This window comes from Chrysemys picta, chromosome 5, assembly GCF_011386835.1.
Source record: "Chrysemys picta bellii isolate R12L10 chromosome 5, ASM1138683v2, whole genome shotgun sequence".
In the NCBI taxonomy this organism is placed as follows: Eukaryota; Metazoa; Chordata; order Testudines; family Emydidae; genus Chrysemys; species Chrysemys picta.
In genome coordinates this window covers 25,087,176-25,112,000 of record NC_088795.1, presented here as the reverse complement: position 1 = coordinate 25,112,000, position 24,825 = coordinate 25,087,176, and the positions used below count along the sequence as shown (strand labels likewise).

General features: G+C 43.6%; 2 protein-coding genes across 3 annotated transcripts in view; one reads left to right on the top strand and one right to left on the bottom strand.

Annotated features, from left to right (window-relative positions):
• Positions 1–374: 374 nt before the first annotated feature.
• Positions 375–23,637, bottom strand: PPM1K (protein phosphatase, Mg2+/Mn2+ dependent 1K). The gene is made up of 7 exons (XM_005292003.5): positions 23,437–23,637; positions 15,638–16,156; positions 14,375–14,475; positions 5,484–5,649; positions 4,803–4,947; positions 3,524–3,658; positions 375–3,037 (listed from the first exon to the last, which is right to left on the bottom strand). The coding sequence occupies exons 2-7, from the start codon at positions 16,075–16,077 to the stop codon at positions 2,906–2,908; spliced, it is 1,119 nt and encodes a 372-aa protein (XP_005292060.1). The 5' UTR covers positions 16,078–16,156; positions 23,437–23,637; the 3' UTR covers positions 375–2,905.
• Positions 22,571–24,825, top strand: part of LOC135983881 (probable E3 ubiquitin-protein ligase HERC6) — a 77,688-nt gene continuing 75,433 nt past the window's right edge. Inside the window, exon 1 of one of the 2 annotated variants that reach the window (XM_065597516.1) lies at positions 22,571–22,825. The gene's annotated coding sequence lies outside the window, so the exon portion shown is untranslated. The remainder of the gene's footprint in view (positions 22,826–24,825) is intronic. The other variant, XM_065597518.1, reaches the window with a different exon arrangement.

The window sequence follows — 24,825 nt, the reverse complement described above, 5'->3', positions numbered from 1 at the left end:
AGTGCACAAAGAGACGCAGAGTGGAAAGAAGGCCCCACTGAAGGCAATGACAAAACTCCCACTGACTTCAGCAGGGCCAGGAGTTCACCCTAAATGCTCAAGGGAAGAAGTGAAGTGTTTTGTCAACACCAAATACAGACCCAACCCAAGAGTATTGGGGAATCAATTTGTTCCAGACTAAGAACCTGTTCTTTCTCCCACTAGTGGCAACTCAAGGGAAGCAGGGCTGGGCCCAGGACTTTGGACACAAACCCTTAACCCAAAGTAAAAATCTTACTCCAAACCCTCAGCAATGGGAGCTGGGGGAAGGGAGGGATTATAATTGTAAAACACTAATTTACACCCATTCCAGTGAGCTATGCAATAGCATTGGATATAATATATATATATTTATATATATTTACAAATATTGTTTCACAAACTCTTTACTTATAAAAGCAATATAAATATTATTTACACCATATAATACACTGAGTAATGAGACAAGCAGGACACTTTCTGTATGCAAAGCACTTCAGTACAATATTAAGCATAGTTGTCTAAAGGATGCTCATGCATCTTTAAATATATGCAAAGAGAAACAGCTGGAATGGCGGTACAAGTTTGAGCCTGGGCATGGGAAGGGTTAAAGTAACAGAGGTTCAAGATTCACATTGTAATAAGTGTTTGACCAGGCAGCTCAGCAGAATTTTCCCTCAGGTGATTTATTTCATTTGAAAATCTTTCTTGCCAGAAGCAAGTCCAATGTGAAAAATATGATGGCAAAACTAATGAGAACTCAACTCCAATTTCACTTTTCCTGACTTTACTTACACTGGTGTCTAACGAGTGTAACTCTGATGATGTCAGGAGAGTTGTGCAGCTGATTTACAATGGAGTAAGTGAGAACAGAACTGGGTGCTCTCGGACAGATCTTTCGCTGGCCTGAATTGGGGCCATTCACAGAAGTCAACAGAATCTGGCCCTTTGTGCCTAATTTGGCAGACTCCCATATTCACCCTTCCACATTAAAAAATATGGAAGAGGAAAAAAGAAAGATGCTGTCACCTTGAACAAAATAAATCATATTTCTGTCTGAAAATCTGGCAGCTACTGTTGTTACAAGCAATGCCCAAGGCTACAAAAGCTAAACCAATTAGTTAAAAACAAAAAAAGTGTATTTCTTCCTGTGGTGGGGTGTCTATCCCACATTGGCGTGAAAGGGGTTAACCCCAGGAGGGAGTAGTGGAGGGGAGGCCTCCGAGCGGCCTAGAGTGGCTGCGTGGATTGCAACCAATCTGAGAGGGGTCAGCAGGGCTCATGTAAAAGAAGATGTGGGGCCACATTTGGGCAGTCATGGCCTGGAGCTCCAGGGGTAAGGACTGGGTTCCTAGCAGCTAAAAGAGGCGTTAGCACCATGGACAGGGCAGCTGCTGGCAGGGACCGGAGTGAAGGAGCTCCTACCTGGCTCTGGAGCAGGGGCCCTGAAGTAAAGGTGAACAAGGTGCTGGGGCTGGGGGGAAGTGGCCCAGGGAAATGTACTGATCAGTCAGAGGGGACGCAGCATGTGGCTGCCAACTACAGAGTCCCTGGGTTGGGACCTGTAGTAGTAGACGGGCCTGGGTTCCCCACATTTGCCATGGATGGAAATGGGTGGATGAATGGACTGCAAGGTACTGACTCCCAGAAGGGGAAAACAGGTGGTGACATGGCTGGAGAGACGTGGCAGTTCCTGGAGAGACCGCCAGCAGACATGGGACAGAGTGACGGGGTGCAGACTGCAGACGGGGGATGTCATCCTTGAGCTAATCCCCAGAGTAACCAGGAGGAGGCACCAGTTCAGCAGTGAGTGTTGCGCCCCATGACACTCCCCTTTTTCCAGTTTACTTTGTGCACTTGATGGCATCCTGTGCACAGTCAACTAGCAACTGGCTTTTCTGGAGAGCACAAAAGCCCTTACTCATTTTTTAAAGAATTAAAACATCCCTGTTGCACTGTTTCCAGGGAGCTCTACTAGAAAATGGAATAGTTAGAAATTAAATCATTAAAAAATGGAATTCAAGTTTACAGTGCCTCTTAATTTGAAAAATATGCAGCTTTTTGCACCCCTATAGACCAGCTTCCTGTTCCTCTCAGTGAAATTGTGCCAGGGGTCTACACAGAGGACTGCAATGTGGCCTCCAAATCACACATTGGCCAGAGACGTAGGACAGCAGAGACCTCACAAACTCCAGGCCATTGTAGGGAATCCCCTCTGCCCCCAGTGGCAGCATATCTGCCTTGGCTGCCATGCTCCTGGCCTGCACACATACTTTGACTTGCAGAGCGTGGAGGTCAAGGTATTGTTCTGCTTAGCAGCATTAATATAGACAGGACTTTTGGGCTAAACTTACACATAGAATAGCCTCTTTCTCAATCCTCTCTAGCCATGCCACTATTTTTCACATGCTTCTCCTGAAGCGCAGAGGGACTTTTTTGGTGGCTGTGACACAGTGGAAGACAAAACAGGCATCTTTTGTCTCCTCATGATTACATGTTTGCTCCCCTCCCTGGTGTTTTGTGCACAGAGGGGAGCACAGGGCTCAGTCTATCCAGCATATCAATCTTTCACAGAGGACTAGATAAATCAGTCAGAACAAAACATGTATTGAATACTGCCCTGCACCTAGTCCATCTGCACAGGACTACCCATCATCTTCTGGGATTGGAAACCAAAAAAGTCAGTAAAATGAACACTTGCCTAAAATCTGAAAACATCAATAAAAATGGTAAAATGGGACATGTACATGATGAGGGTTTGTTACCCAGAAAGCAGTAAGCTTACTATTTTGTACAATAGTGGGAGAAAAATAAATGGGCAAGATGTGTTCTCCTGTAGCATGCGGCATACAGGTTATTGCACAGAAAATCTGATTCCAGCAGGTCCTCATGCCCACCTTCCGCTCGAGGCAAAGCTGCGGGTGAATGAGAAGTTGACCTCAGAGTTTTTGTATTTTCCCCATGCTCCAAATGGCACTATGACAGCAGTGCTGTTATCTTCAGTACCATATTGTATAGCCTGAGAAGAGAAATAAATCATTAGAAGAGATAAGTATCATTATGATAAAGTACTATTTATCTGTGAGACTGACATGTTTTACAAAGGAAGGTGAGTATCCAGCCCCACAGATCCAAGAGACCCCAGGCCTCCAGAGAGCCTCTGTCTCCAGCACGCCTCTGTCTCCAGCACCTGTCTCCTCCCAGCTCCTGGCGGATTCATTGAAGCAATTCTGCCAGGGGCTCCCACCCCCCAGGTGTGGTGATGCCTGGAACCCCAGGTGTCACCCCCAACTTTAGCCTGTGTTTGGAAAAAAACAAAAACCCCATTTCTTGAATACTCAATCCCATTTCAACTGGTGCCAATTTGCTGCCATAATATCATCTCTGCACTGCAATGGATCTGTCAGTCTGAGCATATTCAGCATTACACAGTCTATTCCCTGCTAAGCTGCATTATCCCTGCATCATCAACAGAACACTAGTTCAGCCCAAAGCCAAACATTACCTGCTCAGTCACAACATGGGCTGCTTCAGGGGGATCGTGGCACTGGTTAATAAAGTCACATATCTCTTGACTGTTCACCATGAAGTTAATGCCATCTGTAGTAAGGACCAGGAAGCTATCGCTTGCATGATGCAACTGTAATTAGACAGCACAATATAAATCATCTTATAAATAAATCATTGCAGGGCAGAACAGTTCTACATTTTTTTTTCCTTTGTTACAACAGACTTTTCCTGTTGTTGCTGCATGTTCCTCCATTTTCTACATGGGTAATACCAACAGCACCAAAACTCTTAACTATGTCACCACATTGCTTTAAAGCCCTGGCACACGAAACAGTCAAGATAGCCATATTCCAAACATCATGAGTAAATCACTTGAGTGTGCTTCCAATGCTTGGTAAGAACCCTGTCCTGGGTTCAATAAATTGAGGCCCAAAGCCCAGCAGCTCAGTGTATTACCCAGTTACCAATGAACAACCTCAGTTATTACAGTTTTTAAGGCAAGAAAGGACCATTATGATAATCTCGTCTGGTCTCCTAATAGGGAAGTGTGCTCTGTCCTCACTCTGGCAACTGCCCTAAGAACACCATCTATATTGGTCCACCTCAAACATGACTCCCTCAGCTTCTGACTCTTACCACCTGGAGGTGAGGGAGGAGATACTGAGAAGATTAAATTTAGGTGAGGGTAGAAGGGTGGGAAGTGGAGGTTGGGGGAGGAGGAGGCAGAAACCGAGAAAGCCATGTTTAATTGATTTTGAGACGCTAACTCATTTTTCCTCATATGCTGAACAACTGTGGAGCCCCAATAAAATGCGTCACTTACACATCTCCTGTATTTCCCCCTCACAGGTGTGCAAAATACACACGTTTGCTATTTTTTAAAATGATTTAAATTCTGGACCAACCTGTGAAAATCAACATGCCAACCCCACTGCTGAGGTGACATTTTCCTTTCAGCATATAACTAGTTTCAACAAAACACAACACTCATTACAGTTAACAGATGGCTGTCATGTTTTATTCCCTCCCCCCGTCCCCACACACACACTAAACCATGCTATTTAAGTTCGACATTTATTCATGTCAACATTTATTACTGGGGCCAGATGCTGTTCAGTGTCCATCTGGAATGACCCCACTGACTACAGCATAAATGAGATCAGAACTTGGCCCACAGTCCGACTAAAGGTCCCAAAGGCATTCTGACTGCTAGACACACATGCTGTGCACATCCAAATGCGCAGGTTCAATGTCCCCTATTAATCCGCTCTTACCTGAATCCTTTTAGTTTCTGGCTCTGCTGTTACTCCACTGCTTTTAAGGTCCAAATCTCCTATACTCCGTGTCATTGCAAGTCTACCATTCACATGGGGCTGCCCCAGACTGTTCCACACTATAAAGCCACCACATTTCTTTATCCTGTCCAAAGCACAAAACAGAAGAAGGAAAATATGAAATAAAGGGTCAGACCAACAATAAAAGGTGTAAAATTCCTGCCAGTGTCTTTAGCTTGGATTATACCATGCAGAGGGATGGGGAAGGTATGGAGGCCCAACCCAGAGACATTCACAGAGTCAGACTTCTATTCTGAAGGACTTCCAGGAGGGGATATGGTTTAGGAGACTGAGTACTGGACGGGAAACATGAGCATGAGTTATAATTTTGGCTCTAACTCTGTGTCCTTGGACAAGTCACTTAACCTTCCAGCCTCAGTTCTGCACCCATCTCTAGATAGAGAGGAATGTTGTGAGGATGAGTTCAAGATGTAAAGCGCTATGGGCCAGATCCACAGACCCAGTAAATCTACCTAGTGCCACTGACTGCAGAGGAGCTGCACTTATTTACACTAGCTGGTCCTATTTATTTACTTTGATTCCCTTTTACTCAGAACAAAATTAGCCAAGAGTTTGAACAAGGCTGTCCCAAGTGATGTTATTAGCATAACTGAGCTGTACCTTTCCTTCTCGTCCTTCCTTTCTGGAGTATGATCAATGGTGAGTTTTAGGGCCTTTCCCTTTCGACACAACAGTGCACGACTGTCCCCAACACTGGCCACAACCAGTTCAATACCATCTCGCAGCAGGGCCACTGTGGCAGTGGTCCCAGCGTTCAGCAGGGTTGCTACAAACATCACATAAAAGAGAGAAGATTTAAGACTGTCCAACAGTGTTGCTGCATTTATAACAGAACAATGGTTTTAACGGTCAAAAACATGTGTGCTCTAAATTACTCAGTCACTAGATTGAAGTTTCAACTAAAGCTATGAAAATAATGGACAGTGGGGGGAAAAACATGCATGGGAGGGGGGAGGTAAAGGTGTTCTGTGCAACAACATGGCTCCATGCAAAGATTGCAAACGTGATAAATAGGTGTCGGAGGGGGTGGGGGAGGGGGAAATGGCTGCTCTTTGGGTCTGTGGCAAGTATATTTTCTATTCCAGTTCCTCAGCTTTAGAAATTGGAATGTAGATGGGCAACAGTCAGGATAAATCCCACTGCAGAGCTTTCTTCCTGTAGATGCAGGTGGGTAATTCATCAATGCTAATGAGAGTTGGGTGTATGCTTTGAAAGAAGAGACATTTTATATCTCCTTCCTAGCCCCAGGCCCTGTCAGAGTCATTATGATCTGATCATTTCCCTCCCCCTGCCAAGAAGCCAATATTGCAGCCAGTATTTTTCTAGCTGTGTAGGAGAAGACTTCCTTCTGAGCTCTTCAGTGCCACTTTATTTGTTGGAAAGGCCACTGACAAGAGACCAGATGTGCTCCAGACCTGATTCCGCCCTGCCTGGCACCCTGTGTAGTAATCCATACTGGTGCAAAGCAGCTGGGAATGCTACTAAATCTCAATCCACCAATTGCCTTGGTGGTGGGATTTTACACAGGTACAAATTAACTACACAAAGTGCAGTGGAGTGCAAGACAGGTCCTCCACTGCCTTCCCCTCTTCCTCTATCCCTTGTGGGTTGAACAACATGCTCGGAGCTGGGGTTTTGTTTTTTTTATTAGAATGGATTAACTAATGCAATTATATTTAGGGATTCTGGTTTCAAATACTCATTTGCTTTAACATCCTTGGGAAAAGTCATTTTGGTAGGTTAATATGAATTGTGACTGCACCAATTTGAGCACAGACCAGTTGTTTCATTAGCAATGAAGTAAATCCCCAAAGCTAAAAGAATTACTTGCTTTTTTTTAGAAGAACAGTTCCCCCTTTATTGCTAGCGCACACAGTGTATGCAACTCTGACAGAAAGAGAGCTGCTTAACATGCTTCTGTGGTGAGCTACTGCAGAGGAAAGCATGGACAGGAAGAGGTGCAGTCTAGAATTTACAGCAGATGTGAATTCAGTTGAAAGCCCAGCTTGGGACCGAGCCATATTCTGGGTTTTTCTTTTCAACTGTTAGTTTTTAAAAACAGATTTTAAAAATTACAGCCGATATTTTGTTGGTTTAAGCTAGAAATCCAAATCCCCATTTATATTCCATGCTTCCAAATGAGAAAGTAATAATAATTAAAGATCTTCCTGCAACTACTCCTTTTCCTTAAAGGATATGGACTTCAGTCTTGTCCACACCTATTCACACTCTAACTGTGCATCTGGGGATTGACTGACTGGGGGCATCACAAGGAGCTGGCATAGAGCTGGCTAATCCATCTTTGTGAGACTCAGGGATTCCACCCTGCCAGGGCGATCCCCAGTTGCCCCATTAGGGCCCATACCGATTTCTTTAATTAATGCATTATGGGTCTGGTCCTGATGGATGCTAAGCACCTACTAACTCTCACTGTGGTCCATGAGAGTTGCAGATTTCAGCACATTCCATAGTCAGCCTGTGTCATATTTACAGAGCATGAGTTTCAGACGCGTTGACCACTGGCAGCTCCAGTCATCATCCACTGGAACTGTGGGCGCTCAGCACCTCTGAAATAGTTAGACTTGTAACGTGCTTGGGAGGAATTTTTCATATGGCCAAGGTTTAAAGATGCATTGAGCCTTGTTGTAGAGAGAAAGCAGTGTGAGTTGACAAATGAAAAAATAAAGCAAATCCATAAAACAGTCTAAACTAGACCATCAGTACTATTAAAACAGGTATTATCACTGCACTGAAGTCTTCTGGTTCAATAAGTCTCTATCAACTATGTCCTCAAAGTAAGTATCCATCATTATACATCTCAACCAACTCCACTGTAATTTGTATCAGATCTTTGATTATTTTGGGGCCCAGATACAGGAGGCAAAACCAGATTTTTCCAGCCACGAAGTTGGCTGTAGCTTTTAATTTTTTTAAATGAAGTGTCTGCATTTTATTTCCAACTTTAGAAGGACACACAAGAATTAGTGTGCTGCAGGCCCACTTTGAAACATGCTTGAAAATATGCCATTAAAATTTAGCAGTGAAATCATATTTTAGCAAAGCCAGTAAAATACCTGTTTTAACCAGACAGTTAAAGCAAAGTGAAATGAAAAGCCTACATAAAACTACCTTTAATTCATGCTAAATATATTTTGTTTAGAAATTAAAAACTAATGAGTTGCCGCCACTAGCCTCTGATATCATTCCTTGCTTTTGGAACTGTAATGCCAAGTATCAAATGCTATATTCTAGAAGGCATAAAAGAGAATTATTGCATAAGTTATCAAATTCTCTTGTGACTCTTTAAATATTTGGGGATGTGCCTCAACTCTTTAAGGCACAGCAAGCACACACATCCCAAATACTCTTGAGTATTTAAAAAAAAAAAAAAAGTCAAATCAACCTTCAGTACCAATTCTAGGGATATTACTAAAGAGCCAGACATATGTATGGCAAAACTGTAGTACGTACCATGGTAACAGGCACCTTACAAATACCTATAGACCAAACAAAAGCTTAACATCATTGTTTGGAAATATAAGTGCCACTCATGCTCCCTTCGCTGGGCCTGATTCTGCTCTCAGCAAGACCACTCATGAAGGTAATACTCAATGTGAGTAAGGGAGGAAGAATCAGGCCCTTATTAAATTAAAGGGGGCTTCAGACTCATTTGGGTCACTAACGCAGTTCCAAAATCTAGGAATTATGACTGTATCAAATTTCTAGTGCTTTATTACTATTGCTTCTAATGTATTTGTTAGCACTTTAAAGATATGCTGCATCAGCACATACATTGGTTTTAACGTTTAAAAAAATAAAGTAAAAAGTTTTCACTGTTTCCTAATAATATGACTATAAAACTAAGATCTTTCAATAGGTTCTTAACACTCACTGGACAATTTTTACTGCATGTCATCTCAACTAATGTGACAAAGAGGATGTGGGAACCTTCCAGTAGTCCAGGCTAGGAACCGCCGGACTCCTTCACCTGGGACAAAATTAAGCAGATCTCTCTTTCCACTGAAGCCCAGCATATAGTGTCCAGGGCCTCCAGTTCTAGAGCTGCTGACCAGGTACAGACTCTGCCACAAATAACACGTACACAGAGGCAAATAGGAAATTCACCCAGGGATTTTGTTCAGACAAAACAAACCTGCAACACTGGGGATGACAGAGTAAGAGCTGCAAAGCAAGGGGAAGTATTCACTTTGGGTTTGCTTGCTCTGCTTTTCACGAGTGGTGTGATAGACTAGGTAAGTCTTATGACAATGCAGAATGTCCAATTTGACCATGGCTCAATCTTATCTAAAGACATACATGGTCTCAAATAGGTTCACTTTTCTCAATGATTTTCCCCCTGACACTTTCACTACAGCGGTGTGTCACCTCTGTTGTAGCTTCAGCCTAAACAAAAGCCACAAAGTATTTTTGTAACAGTATTGGATGATCAAACAAATCAATGGAAAATGCCCAGCCAGCTCATATTTGGCAAAGATAGACGTTCTAAAGAGCATTTCAAGTACAGTATATGGATCAACCTGTTTACACTCTTCATTTCTAAACAAAAGGGTTTCAAGAAACTGACTGCTAAAAATAAACAGCTTTATAGCCATTGGATATAGATTCATGGCTCGTCATGACCCATTGAACACTGAATGTGGATAAAAACTTAAGAAAATTATTTAGATCAAGAGTCATCTAACTTGATTAGATAATAACCAAGTACCATTACCAAGACTCAAACTTTTTAGGTTGATGACTATATATATTTCAGCAGCTCTCTCTTTTCCTCAGTGTTGCAGGTTAACATATTAAAAAATAGTCATGTTTTTGAATGGTAACTTTAAAAAAAATTGATTCAGTATTTTATTCTCTTTATAGAAAAAGACCTTTACTATTTGCGCAGCGTAGTAAGATTTCAAGAGTGCCCCAAACAACACACACAGATACATCAACTAACAACCAACCTCGTTCAATAAAATGGCTATTCTAGATATGAATAGCCAGTGTGAATAGAGTCTGATACAATGAGCACTGAAGTCAATGGAAAAATTCCTATTGTCTTCAATGTGTATTGGACTAGGCTTTCAATAAACTGAAGCAATAGCGGCACCTTACATGGCTGTCCTAGGCCAAGTCAGGAGAGTTGGTGGCAGTGTTTTCATCAAGAAACCTTGGACGTACAGCACTAGTCCTCTATAAGGTTGAGAATGTGTGAAAATGATCTATCATGAAGAGTCTTCCTTCACATGCTAAATCAGGGTCTCTCAGCTGGGGGCTCGGAGAGCTTCCCTTCAGGGCCAGCGGAATAGTCCAGGTGGGAGGATGCAAGGCAGAGAGAGGAGCTGTGGGGACATGGAAAGCTGCAGGACCCTGGATTTATTCCCAAAGCAACAAGGCCAGAAGAAAAAAGAAAAAAAGTCCCATCATTAGGAAAGTAACTGGTCCTGCTTCAGTTCTTCAAAAAGTTTGTGTTTATTCAGCTCTGGGCCACTGATATGGGGAGAAAAATGCAGCTTTTTAACATTTTAAGAAATACACGCTCGAGATATCTAGATCAGAAATGTAACAAACTTTGAAGTTGTACATGCTTGTAGGGAACATGGTCCTTGATCGAAATTAGTGGGAGAAGGAGATTGTTGCATTAATTGCACTTTGAATCTTGCGAAGATTTTGTCCTTTTAAAATTTCAGTTCAGAGCAAAGAGGGACTGGACGTATATGTGGATAGTAAGAACCTCCAGTTACAACAGTTAATGCTGGCATACATTTTTGAAAGAGATATTAAACCTTCAGGGTTTAAGCCAAACTCTGTTAGGGATTAGAGGGAGACCTAATGCGGAGGGCAGATTATCCTACATGTGCCGACTGTGAGGTTTCTATGCCTTTCTCTGAAAAATCTGGTACTGCCCCAGTCAGAGACAGGATACTGGACTAGATGGACCACAGTCCAGTATGGCAAATCCTGTTTCCTAAAGAGCCCATAAAACCCATCAGTCTATGTGCTGCACAGAAGAGACAGCACTGTAGTGTTGAATGTGTAGCTTTTTTTACATTGGAAACTTGATGTAAGCGTTACTTTATAAATTAATAAATTATAAATTAATGGAGATATCCCATCTCCTAGAACTGGAAGGGACCTTGAAAGGTCATCGAGTCCAGCCCCCTGCCTTCACTAGCAGGACCAAGTACTGATTTTGCCCCAGATCCTTAAGTGGCCCCCCTCAAGGATTGAACTCACAACCCTGGGTTTAGCAGGCCAATGCTCAAACCACTGAGCTATCCCTCCCCTATATTTATTTTTTTTAAATATTTTAGTACCGGAAGGACTGATTTCAAAAAATAAGGACCACGTTCCTAGAAGAATGCACAAATTGTAAGATCTGTTCAATTTCTGCCATAATTAAGTAGATTGTCTTTTTAAACAGCAACTTAAAAAACTCCATCTTCCCCAGATTATCTACTGTTTTAGTGACAGATTTTCCCAGTGAGGCCCAGATCCTGCAAACATTCATATATATATATATAATTTTAAGTGTGTGTAGTTCCATTGACTAGTTTGTAGGTGTTAGCAGTATCAAGGCCTCCATCATCCTAAAAATCCACTGTACTTTAAAAAAAAAAAAAATAAGCAGAAGTACAGACCACCAGCCCAAGAAATAAACAGATGGAGTCACCTATCAGAAACATTTAATTGAACTATTGTCTTCCAATACCCAGGATGAGGCAGAATTTAAATATGAAGACCTGGCTTGGGTGCCATCACACATGTCTTGAGCAGCCAGTATTCCAGGAACATTGTTTCCAAGAGACTTTGGTGACACTCTTGACTCTATCACATCTAGAATAGCCAAAAATAATCTGTAGCTTTGCTAACCAACTGTCCCGACAGTGTAGAGTTAAGTTTCTGATGAGGATACATGCAAAACAGTTCAATTTTATTTAATGTTTCAAACAAAAACAGTCTCAAAAATATTTACAGTTTTCAACACCACACATGCAAAGAGTTAATTACATTAATAAACTGGTATCTGTCTATGTCTTTACAGCCCATTACTACACTCCTTTGTGGCCTGATTTCAGGGACTGCTCAGCACCTGGCAAAGAGTGCTGAGGGCCTTCAGCTCCTACTAGCTTCTACAACAACTTGAGGGCAATCAATACCTCAAAGGAGGTACTCAGCACCCTGCAGAATGAGGCCCTTTCACATCTGGATACCACTTCCTGATGACTGTCTTTACAGAGGGGTTCCATGTCCACTGAGAGTAGGACAAGAAGCAATAGACTTAATCTGCAGCAAAGGAGATTTAGGTTAGATATTAGGAAAAACCTTCTAACTATAAGGGTGGTTAAAGCTCTGGAATCGGCTTCCAAGAGAGGTTGTGGAATCCCCATTATGGGAGGTTTTTTAAGAACAGGTTTGACAAACACCTGTCAGAGATGGTCTAGATTAACTTGGTTCTGCCTCAGCACAGGGGCCTGGAGTTTATAACCTGCTAAACTCCAGCCCTGTATTTTAATGATTCTGTGAAATTACTCATGAAAACTAACATACCTCTGCTTAATTTTCATATATTCTTGAGCTGCATTAGTGAAAAGATTTTACCCAGTGTCTCGGAACTGCATTTGTTTAGCTGTTCTCAAAGTTTACCAGCATTAGCATTAGGTTCCTAATAAGTTAATGGGGGCATTTTCAGAGAAGTGCCTGGTCGGTTAGCCATGCTGCTCCTGTTAAAGATGGTGAAAATTGCGAAGTAAAATCCCAGACAGCATTTTGAAAGCCCACCCTTACTGCACAGCTTGTCAATTAGAGAGTCTCTTTAGCTAATTCAATAAGGCTCAAGTACTAAATGTTGTAATTATTTTCAGCATAACAAAATCATATTTTAAGTACCAATGTTTTCTTTCATTACACTGTCTTTCTCCTCATGGAGCTGCTGTGAACACAAACTTCCATTGAAATGGGTCACTCTAAACAAGCTCTTTTAGGAACAGAGTTTGACAAATAAAACAAGGGGCCTTCAAGATAAGCCATTCCTACGGAAGCACTTTAGATCATTCAGGTGGGTGTGAGGCAGACTCACTATTACTGCTGCATTTCAGACCCCCTCAGTAAAAACTCTAACTTCACAATTAAAATATGCGACTAAATTCTTCATCTCACTCCCCAAAATCAGGTTCAAATAATCAGAGGTTACTAAAACGGTAATGCCAATTATTTTGTATTGCTTCTTCAGTCAGGTTAAAAATCACTTTTAAATCAGTAAATACCACCATAGCTTATTAACATTGTTTTTTAAATGGGTCTCTGTTTATCCATTCATGCTGTTTACTTTTTGTACTTCAGTTTGAACAAAAACTGGGTCAGTCTGTTTCACTTTCCAGTTTTCACACACTAGACAACACAGCAACATCTGGCTTGCAAACAACAAAGGGGAATATTTAAATCCAAGCCAAAAGCGTGTGCTGGCATTTTTTAATGTCAATGCGCTCAGCAGTGCAACTAGGGTGATCAGATGTCCTGATTATATAGGGACTGTCCCAATTTTGGAGTCTTTTTCTTATATAGGCTCCTATTACCCCTCCATTCCCCTGTCCCAATTTTTCACACTTGCTGTCTGGTCACCCTAAGTGCAACATGGCTGTAAAATGGGCTTAGCCAACCACAAGAGTAATACCCCACTGTCACACAGCCCTCTGGTGACACCCACTTCTCAGGGCCAATTTCCCTGTGCTCCTGCAAGCTCCAGATGCTCTAACAGCCCCTTGGGCCACTGGCAATCAACATAAACAGTATCATCACACAGCCAGCCCAGGGTTAGGGGAATACCAAAATTGCTTAATGCCACCTTCATATACAAGTTGTCCTGAGGCATGCAGCAGGCTCCTTGACCATAGCTGCGGATCTGGGATATACTTTTCCCTACTGACTATGTCCCTTTCTCTTTGTCAAACGTAGCTACATTATTTATTTGTATAGAGTTGCATCTTTCATATTAATCTCTCTGAACCTAGTTTGTTATTTAACTGCAGCAGCATAGCCAAGAGGGAACATTTAGACACTGTTTCTTCTAAAATCTACAGAATTAACAGCATTTTTTTTAAATTGGTGACTGAGTGAATTTCTCATCATAGAGTGTTTAAATATATATCAAATTTGAACCATTGTAGCGTATAGCACATTTGGTAAATAAGCTACTTGACAGTATCCCTTTAGGATAAAAGCTCAGTGGAATGTTTGGCAAAAGTTCAGCCTCAGATCCGCTCCCCAGATAAATTTCAGAGAGGATTTTCATATCATTTCATTTTAAAGTGCTCAAGCGTGATTGACGCCGGTTGTTTCATTTGCAAGAAATGCTCAAAGCAAATCCTTGTGTTAAATAAAATTGCTTTCAATATCAAACATATTTTATTAATAAAAAACATCTCCGCAGCTATTTCTAAAACCATTTCCCCCACTGCTGCAAAGTAGATTACAGTCGTTCTACCTACCATCCACAGATAAGTGAGCATGCCTCGCAAACGCGTTGTCTATTTCTAGAAAAGCTTTGGTCAACACGGTTTCCAAATTCTTCTCCTGAGAAAGGAATTCTCTGGAAACAAAATAAAGACAGGTTCAACTTCTTCCACAAAGATACCTCTCCATCTACAGCAGTTTCCACAGGCTCGTCTTCACACTACAAAAGTTGAATCACGCTATATCATCCTTTTGGGTTAACAGGAAGCCATTAGCATTCTTCCCTGTCCTTCTGATAAGGGAATTTGACCTTCAGGGTTGCAATTGCTTTTTAATGGTTGCATAATTCTGGTTTATATAGAAAGTATGCAGCCTTCGTTTAAGCCACTTTAATTATGCAAATGGAGTGGTGCAAGTGGTACGCATTGCAACCTGTAACTCCCACATGCTCTTGGCAGGCCCAATCCTGGACGATGCTGAGCACCTTCAATTCCCCAGTGAATTCAATGGGTTTGACTAGATGGGAGGGTGGGATTTTACCCACCAGCCCCACAGTGCAGAGGATCCACATAAGGACTAAGACTACTTAAGCCTTGAGTTGTCCCTTTGCACAGGGGAAGTTTCACAGAGGCGAATAGAGGAGGGAAGCACTACCTACCCTCTGTTAATTGCTAGGAGTGCCCACAGGACCTGACTTTTCTATACTTCCGAAGGGTAAAGAACGAATTGCTTATCATGGCAGCGTCCAATCTCTGACACTGTTCCGGCACCAGGGAATCCTTCGACTCCAGAAACAAGAGGCGAACAGTGAGACAGAAGTGCCACCAAGTTTTATATTTCAATGATCAAAATTACCCTATGTGATGGTGGGCAACTCACTTTGTCTCTCTCTGCTGCAGTCCCCTCGCTCTAAACTAGGGATAATCATATTTACCTTCTCCTGCTCTCTGTGTCTTGTCCACTTGAACTGTAAGCTCTTCAGGGCAGGGACTGTGTCTTACTACACCTCTACCCCAATATAACGCCACCCGATATAACATGAATTCAGATATAACACGGTAAAGCAGTGCTCTGGGGGGGGCGGGGCTGCACACTCCGGAGGATCAAAGCAAGTTCAATATAACGCGGTTTCACCTATAACACGGTAAGATTTTTTGGCTCCCGAGAACAGCATTATATCGGGGTAGAGGTGTATGTATTCGTACAGCGCCTTGGACAAGGGAGCCCCAAGCTAGTAGGCACTAGTAGTAATGCAAATAATAAAACAAATGCCAGGCATCAGACCCTTGCTTACGTACTGAATGTACTTTTCCATGTACTTAGCACAGAAATCAGCTGCTGCAGCCCCGCCATGCCCATCATACACTGCAAAATACAGGACATCATCTGTCAGCTGCGCGTAATCAAACCGGTCCTCATTTTCCTTCCGCTTTCCAATCTGGCTTGCGCAGCCCACCTTGGCCAGACTGATTTTGGGAATCGGCTTCCCATATTTTATGCTGGGTGGGAGGAGTATGGGCTCATCAATGCGATTGTCCCAGATACCAAAAGCATCCCATGTGGCTGGACGCCCACTGCCGTCTGGATCGAAGCGGGAAGCCCGGCGTTCTGTGGTGGAGCTCTGGCACACGGCAGTCAAGCGTTTGTCGTCTGCCAAGAGACGGGATGTCAGCAGCGCTCGCCTTCTCACTTGATACCCTCCATTTCTAACCAAATTAATTAAAGCAGCTGTTGACATAACTTGATTCCACAGAGCTTTGCAGTGAATGAAAGATCAATATACAGCTTCCGGAATGTCTTCAAGGACAATGAGAGAACTGGTCAGGAAACAAGAAATGCAGAAAGGGGAAATTCAAGTTATACCACCCAAGAAACATTTTCACCATCGGAGATCGTTAATTGTGGATTGCATTGCCCAGAAGCAGCTGGAAAGGTCCATCTGCAGGATTCACGGAGAAATAATCTTACTCAGGCTGGGTCTACACTACCCGCCTGAATAGGCAGGTAGAAATCGACCTCTCGGGGATCGACCCCGTCGGGACGCGACAATCGATCCCCGAATCGACGCTCTTACTCCACCAGTGGAGGTGGGAGTAAGCGCCGTCGACGGGAAGCCGCAGAGTTCGATTTTGCCACCGTCCCTACAGTGGGGTAAGTCGGCTGCGATACGTTGAATTCAGCTACGCTATTCGCGTAGCTGAATTTGCGTATCTTAAATCGACCCCCCCCCCCCCCCCCCCGTAGTGTAGATGTAGCCTCAGACTAGCCCACAGGTGGGGTTTAAATCAGCGGCGGCTCCAGGCACCAGCACTCCAAGCGCGTGCCTGGGGTGGCAAGCTGCAGGGGGCGCTCTGCCGGTCCCTGCAAGGGCGGCAGTCAGGATGCCTTCAGCGGCATGCCTGTGGGAGGTCTGCTGGTCCCGCGGATTCGGCGGCGGGTACACAGAAGCCGCGGGACTGGCGAACCTCCCGCAGGCATGCCGTGCTTAATGCGGCAAAAAAGCTAGAGCTGCCCCGGTTTAAATATACAGTATTGCAAATAGACCAAAACAAGGCATTGGAGGATGCATTTCTGCTGATCATTTGGCTGCTGACCACCAACTGTAATAAAATGAACATTAGTGGCAAGGACTTTATTGCTTGGTTGCTCACAGAAAACCACCACAACTCACATGGTAACGTGATGAGTGAGCATTTTATAAATTACCTTAATCATGCAACTGCTGAAAAGCTTGCATTGTTGCTCTATAGGAAAGTAAAGAATATCAGACTAAAATGACACAAAATAAAAATATACAGAGTTCCACTTTTTTGTCTAGTTGCCAGCACATGAAATTTGCCAGAACTGGGCATCATGTACTTTTTTCAGGGCCTGATCAATATTTTCCAGTACAGATCAATGAACTGAATCATAACTCTCCCTCTTCTTCTGGGAACGACAGTTGTTTTGTATTAATTCATTTAAGAATCCTCTTTAAAGTGTTTCTATGAACTCACACACACTCTTTCCATAGATAACTTTGCCCAAGTACACTCTTTATAATTTTCCCCTCTGGAGCTCTGTGCTACTTGACGTTTAAATTAGATTCCTCGAATAACACAAAGAAAGTTCCCACCTGTTTTCATATATCTGTTGGGGCCCAGACCACTTCCCAAATCAAACAGAACAGTCATTATCTCAGAATAAATAAAATAATAAATAAAATACCCCTAATGATGATTCTGAGAGATAATAAAATGAATGAAAATTGGACAGCTAAAATATATCTGTTACCCATAACACTTTATTTAACTTATATGTTAACATAAAGGGATTAAAAACAGACAGGCTCCATGTAGATTCCATTGAATGATACTGCAAGCTACCTTGACATAATCAAGGAACAAGGAACAACAGAGTTACATTACAGATACTGTATATTTGGCCTGTTGACAACAGTGTGCTGTAATATCACTAATTATAGGTATAGTCTAATCACGCTTTTATCTGCAGCATTTGAAATACTTCTGTATAAGGAGATGTGCAAGGTTATTTTAAAAAAACCTCTGTGCTTGCCAAACCTACAGTCATAGGAAATTCTATAAGCAGTCATTTTGTTGGCAATAGCTGTACGGTGTGCTTTCTGGTGGTGCACGTTAAACTTGTTCACAGCTCAAAGAAATGAAGGCTGGACAGGAAACCTCCCTTGCTGTGCTTGGCTTATCTTGAACACAATTCTTGGTTGATTAAAGGAATGTTTACTCTTACCATTTGTATAAGTAAGTGATGAAAGTCAAACATGCTGTGAAGTAATTTGTAATAAGCCAATTTAGAGTTGCATCATGGATGATTTTGGCCTAAAGTGTAAAAATGGTTAAGATGGTCATTTCAATGGGTAGCTAGATTAGAGATTGTAAAGAATATAGATATGTCAGTATTTTAAAGCCAGATGTCCAAATATCTGAAGTTTATTATTCCTCTCCATATAACCCTATACCATCCCATCCTTTCAGTAATATCCTGGGTCACATAGATGGACTATTACTTTCCATTTGTCACCTTCACTCACCTTTTCAGTATGTTAACATCCTTTCGTATAGCCTGACAAAACTGAAATACAGGAGTGGCTTTGGGATTCACTTCCAAGTGTGGATTTGATGCAAGAGGAACATAAGTGTTCGCTATACTTAGAGCTCAGAATACTGCAGCACTATTCTAATGCTCAAGTAACCATTTAACATTCATTTTCCACCAAATTCATCTCTCAAAAGCTAATCCACCTCCAGACTTGCATAAAAAAATCTGACAACTGGGGGGATAAACAAAAGATACAGGACCTCAAGCTTTATTCTCCCACAGCATATGACTGCAGTGTCACTGTTTAGAAGACATGTTTGTTTGTATGTAAAAATACAGCAAGGTTGTTTGGCAATACATCACTGCTGGGCAAAAACAAGGTGGTGGGACAAAATAAGGTATTCTTCATGTATCTAAAGTGAAAGCCCACCTCGGATTGCTACAGATGGTAGCCACTCTTTTTAAGTGGAACTCTACAGTGATCAGGTAAATTGTACACATTTGGGTTTATGAAAGTAGTTACCGAATGTAATCTTACGAACATATTATCAAACAAAAATTCCACAATAGGTCTAGCTGTACAAAGCCCTTTTCACATGATGACTTTTATTCTTGGAATAGTGGAATTTTTCAGATTGCTACCCAAAAAAATGTGGTGGCGAGAGTGTATGTCTGTATATATGTATATACGTCTGCCGTCCCCAAAGGGTTACGCCATTGCACAAATATATATGTACAAAGAAGATAAGTGACCTTGCTCTGAGTGTTTGCCAACAGCCACAACAGTGATCAAGACTAACTAGCAACCAAAAGGAAATTGTTGTATATTTAATATTTATAAGGGAGGAATAAAATATCGTGTGAAAAAAATCTGCATTTTCCTAAACCAAAAAAGAAAAAAAAAAAAGGAGCATAGACTATTACCTTCTTATCCTCCTGCTTATACAATAAATAACAGGCACAGATTAATTTAAGAAGCTTTACATTTTTACAAAGAAAGAAATAATTGACCAACTTACATTTCTAGCCTATTTCACACATACAAATAATCTGCAATTATTTTAGAGTGGTTTTGAGCATTTCAACAAAGCTATTGGTTACACCAGAACAAGTATTTTTAAGCCCTCCATACAGCCTTGATCTTCCAAGTGAGAATGCCCGTGCTTAAGTTTAAGCACACAAAGAGTCCAATTAGTCAATGGAACTACTCACATACTCAAAGTTAAGCAGATGCACAGGTGTTTGCAGGATCAGAGCCTTAGTTTTGAGCGGTATCTTCCCCATGGAACAATCAAACCGAGAACTAGGTCATGCCCTAAGGACCCTTCACATGCAGCTCTCTCTTATCCTATGGAGAAAGGGGTAGGATAGCTGTCATTGCAGCAGTCTTCCCCCCCTTTGTCCCCACAGGTCCCATGGAGCGCTCTCTACATTGGTAAATGAAGATGGAGAGTGACCAGGAGTGGGAGCAGACACAACTGCGCCCCCACCATCTCTGTGGAGTTCCATAGGTAGTTAGTAGAGCCAGTGGGGTGGCCTTATCTTTGCCACTGAGCCCCCAGTGCAGTGAGGGAACCAACCTCCCCCTCTTTAAGGACAGCCCTGGGGAAGCTGATGTGTCCCTGACAGGAGAGCACCACTGGAGACTCAATGTGAGCGAGGAGGGGTGGCTAGGAGGCCAGAGCTGGTGTGGAAGCATGCAAATGGCTCCAACTCCTCTGCATCATGGTCCATTCATAGAAGGACAGCCCACAAGTCCCCAGTGAAACAAGGTAGGGGAAACTCTGCCAGGTTCTCTTCCTCCCCCTTACTCTCTCTCAGGTTTACAGTGGGAGGGGGTTATTTGGACCTCATTTATTCTGGCAGGGAGGGATGGCGCAGCCCAACACTGGGGTAGAGAGAGGAGCTCTTGCCTCTCTGGTAAGGTCTAGGACGAAGGTTCCGCAAAGAACTTCTTGCTTGAGCTCCCAACATAGACTCATAGATTCCAAGGCCAACCTGCCCTCTTGTACAACACAGGCCATAGAACTTCCCCAAAATAATTCCTAGAACAGATCTTTTAGAAAAGCCTCTGATCTTGATTTAAACATTGCCATGATAAAGAATCCACCACGATCTCCAGTAAATTGGGGGAAGGGAGGTTCTCAATGCAATACCTCTTTGAGGAATTGCAACATGCTCCCCTTACACAGCTCTGCCTCCTTTCATGTCTTTCGGGTGTGTGGGGCTCTTCTCACCCCACAGAACAGCAGGGCGTCAACTGGGTCCACAGAAAGAGGAAAGGAGAAAACTAAAGCCTTGTCTACATTACAGGGGAAATTCGATTTAAGCTACGCAATTTGAGTTACATGAATAGCATACCTCAAATCGATGTAGCTTAGACCTACTTACCACCTGGTCCACACTATGCGGCGCTCTCCCTTCGACTCCCCCTACTCTTCTCGATCCGGTGGAGTACAGGAGTCGACAGGAGAGCAATCTGCAGTCGATTTAGCATTGATCACTGCTCATCGATCCCCCGATAAGTGTAGACGAGCCCTAAGAGGCAGCAAAGAGGTGGGAAGAGAAGCAAGACGAAAGGGGGAAGAGGGGGAAGGGAATGGATAAGAAAGAACAAAAGGGATAATACAAAACAAGAATGCTGCTATGGCCTGTAAGACTCGCAATAAGAGCCAGTTTGTCTGGTGACAATAAAGGTTGGGCTGAATAAAGAGAGAACAAAACAGAACAGACTAAGATAGAAAATAGAAGGGAGAGAATAAAAAGGAAACAAAAACGGGCAAGAAAACAATGGAGAAGAGGCCCACTACAGCATATAGGTTAGTAAAAGGATGTTCTCTTCAGCTGTATTTCTGGGGAATTAATCTAGAGGATAAAAGGTTATTGGCAGACTGTTGCCACTGCTGATACTGGAATCAAGTAGCTGCTTTTGCTGCAGGCATTTAAACAGGTTAACAGGGCACACAGCAAGCAAGTATTTTTAGAAGTTGCTTGCTACAGTGCCAGGCAGACTGTTTTCCAGAATTTCAAGTGCTGATTTATGTTATCGGAACCCAAGTTCCTAACTTTGATTCTCAGATGCTTGTGCTTCTAAACCTGATGTTTCTCAGGGTAGCTTAAATGAAACATGAAACACCTTCTTTAAACAATGCCTTTTATTAACTCAAATCTATATTTTTATACCCTTCAGACTGAACAGCTGTGGGGTTTTTTTTTATTTAAATGCTACAGTGGAAATGCACGTCCTGAGTCTAAATCCTTTTACAATTCTGAGAAATGGATCCTGGATTACAACTGAGCTGCTCCTGAAAAAAGAGATGTTCCGTTGCATGAGTCAACAGTGAGGCTATGCCACACTCCAAGAGAACAGTGATTACCGAGGGAGACAGCATAAATGATCCTATAAAGTTGGAGAGCTATGAGAATTACAGCAATAAAAATAACTGTTCTTCCTACAATACAGCATGCTTATCTGCAAGGAAGGAGACAAATGAGAGAAAAGCAGGTTTCATTTCCCTTTCCCCTACTAATACAAACCCAGAAGAGTCAAAAACTATTTTTTTTAAATGTCCAAATTTCCCCCCTTTTTGGTGCCCTTACTGAGACCTTTTTGCACGATATGGATATTTGACTCTTTCCTACAATAGACCTTCTGCCAAGTGTCTAATCTAGGGGCAGATACCCAGGGCAGCAGCCAAGTTCTTCTGGCACAGAAACTATGTAGGTTACAAACCAGCATTTACAATCTACTTTCACTGACTCAATAGTGCATCCTCATTAGCTCCCAGCAAAGAGGTAATGGTGATTTAAGCCAAATATTCTTCTTATATTTCAGCATCAATGCCAAGGGGCGGTGAGTTGACTTTATGCTAGGGCTGGTCCATTATCAAAACTGTTTTCCAAATCTTCAATTGCACTGACTGGAGAATGGTATAGCTATGGGGGTAGGGGGGGCACAGACAGTTGTGATTGATAGCGCAAACCATAAACAAACAGGGCGGGTGGGAATCCGATCCTGGGGGCTGGATAGTGGATTGATTTTTTTTTAGAGCCGGGGGCTGTGAGTAGGGGAGGCTACTTTGGTTACCCGCTGTACGCTGGAAGATGGCAAACGCGCAAGCCCCAACGACAAGACTCTCAAGGGACGAACTGGCAGCTGCAAGGCCTGTGCTCACATTGGAGCGGACCCACCCCCAGCCCAGCTGCCTTGCTGCAGGGAGGCGGGAACCCCATCCTGCTATTTCTCCGCCTCCCCATCCCCATCGACAGGGATCAGCACAGCAGCGGCGAGATATAAGGAACCGCCCCTCCCCTCCGAATTTAGAACTCCCCGGGCCGAGTTCTAGAACCCACTGAGTTTTACACCGCGCCGCCGCCTCTCTACTGGTACTGCAGGGCAGCGCCATTTGTGTCCGACCGCAGCCACCGAGGTAATGAATGGACCCGTCACCCGGCCTTTCTCTCCCATCCCCCGCACTCCCAAGCGATCGGCTCCCAGAACAGCAACCCTCCGCGGCACGGTGCCTCCAACACCCCCATGCACCGACCGGGGCGGGCACAGCTGGGAAAGCGTCGCCCGAGAAAACGAGGGCCAGACGCGCAGTCCCTGCCGCAACAAGATGCTATTTAGCATTTCCCCAGGCCACAGAGAAGGCGCGGGGAGGAGGGAGAGGGGAATTCGACGATTTATTTTTAAGCCGACAAAAAGCAGTTAAAGATCGACCGCGATCGGTCTGCCTCACTGACCGGGGGGAGATGCAGCTACATGTATTTAGTGCCCGCAATGCATGCCGTGCTCAGAGGCAGAGATCCTGTTACCACCCGCATTTCGAGGTGCAAGTCTAATGCAATGGCAGTCGGAGGCGTTTTTCCTTTCTCCGAAGCCAACAAAAACGTAGCTCGAACGAGCAGAGCCCATCCCGAACCCAGGCAGATTGGGCTGGGTAGGCGTGGCAGGACGAAGAAGAAGAGACAGCGAGAAATTAGAGAAACTGGGCGGTTCAGAGGCAGGATTGAGGGATAATTTCAGCCCCTCTCTTACCTGGCTGAGCCCGCTTTAAGGAAAAGCGTGCAAAAGCTGTTTCACCCTTTCTTTTCAATGCACCGAACGAAGCTGGGCTTTTCCCAGCGAGCCACCCGGACCGACTGATCCTCCTTCCGCAGCCGTCCCGGAGAAATTCTCGAAATGTTTTGCGGCAATTGCCTAAGTAAAGGAGGAAACCTGACTCCCTGTCACGCTGGCAGCTCCCTTACCCAATAGTTCCACAGATGGGGCTGGGCATGCTCCCGCCCCCTCTCTGCAAGGGCCAATGGCACCTGCGAAACCGAACGAGCCTCCTTCTGCTCCCTTCCCTCTCCCTGTGCCTGGGCCCCATTCTGCTCTCGCTGACCGCAGTGAGATTCCTTCCTGTTCCTGCCACATTTCAATGGAGTTACTCCTGATTTACACCCGGGGGGGAGGGGAGGAGAATCAGGCCAAGTCCCTAACCTGCATGGCAATGAAGTGAGTGACAGTAATGGAGAGCAGATTTTCTCCCCACCCCCTGTTGGTCCCAATGGGAGTGGGAAGGGTTAGGCGTAAGGCTGTGGGATGTGCCTGGATCTTTATGAAACCGGAGAGGAGACCAGTGGAAGATTAAATTCTCCTTTGCTTAGTGGCTAAAAGTCAGAGATCTGGCTGGGCAAACTGCATCCAGCATACTCTGAGCTGCAGAGAGCCTAAGAAGAGTGCAAATAGCAGTTCAGGATGTAGACAGGAACTATTTTGCATCTCGGTTATTTATTGTTGTGGAGAATAAATAATTCACCCTGCTTGCAAAATCAAATTATTTGTTTGTCTCTGGGCTCTCTTGGAAAAAGATTTGTTATCAGAGTCACCTCTGACCTTGGATCACGTCACCCAAATGACTGGTTTGAATCTCATCTGTAATGTGACAGAATCAGGTACACAAAAGTTTCCAATACATCTTGCTGACTGCAACAACACCATGTCCCTACGTGTGATGTGTGACGGGGGGGGAAAAACAAATGTTTCCCTGCCAAAAGTTGATAATGGGATACTGGAAGGCTGCATTTTTCGCTGATCCTTTCAGGACCTGCTATTAGCCAGGAGGGGCAGGGATGGTGTCCCTAGCTTCTGTTTGCCAGAAGCTGGGAATGGGCAACAGGGGATGGATCATTTGTTTGGTTCATTCCCTCTGGGGCACCTGGAATCGGTTGGAACACAGGATACTAGGCTAGATAGACCTTTGGTCTGACCCAGTTCTTATGCAGGGAGGCAATACTTGTTACAAGCTCCCAAATTCTTTAGCTGGTCCTTGGCTCCCCTGGCATTCTGCATGTTTCTGTAAGGGAGTTTGGTTTCTATGGCACTTAGACCAATCTCAGGGCCAGGGGATTTCTTTAAAAGCTCTCTGTATCAGCAGCCACT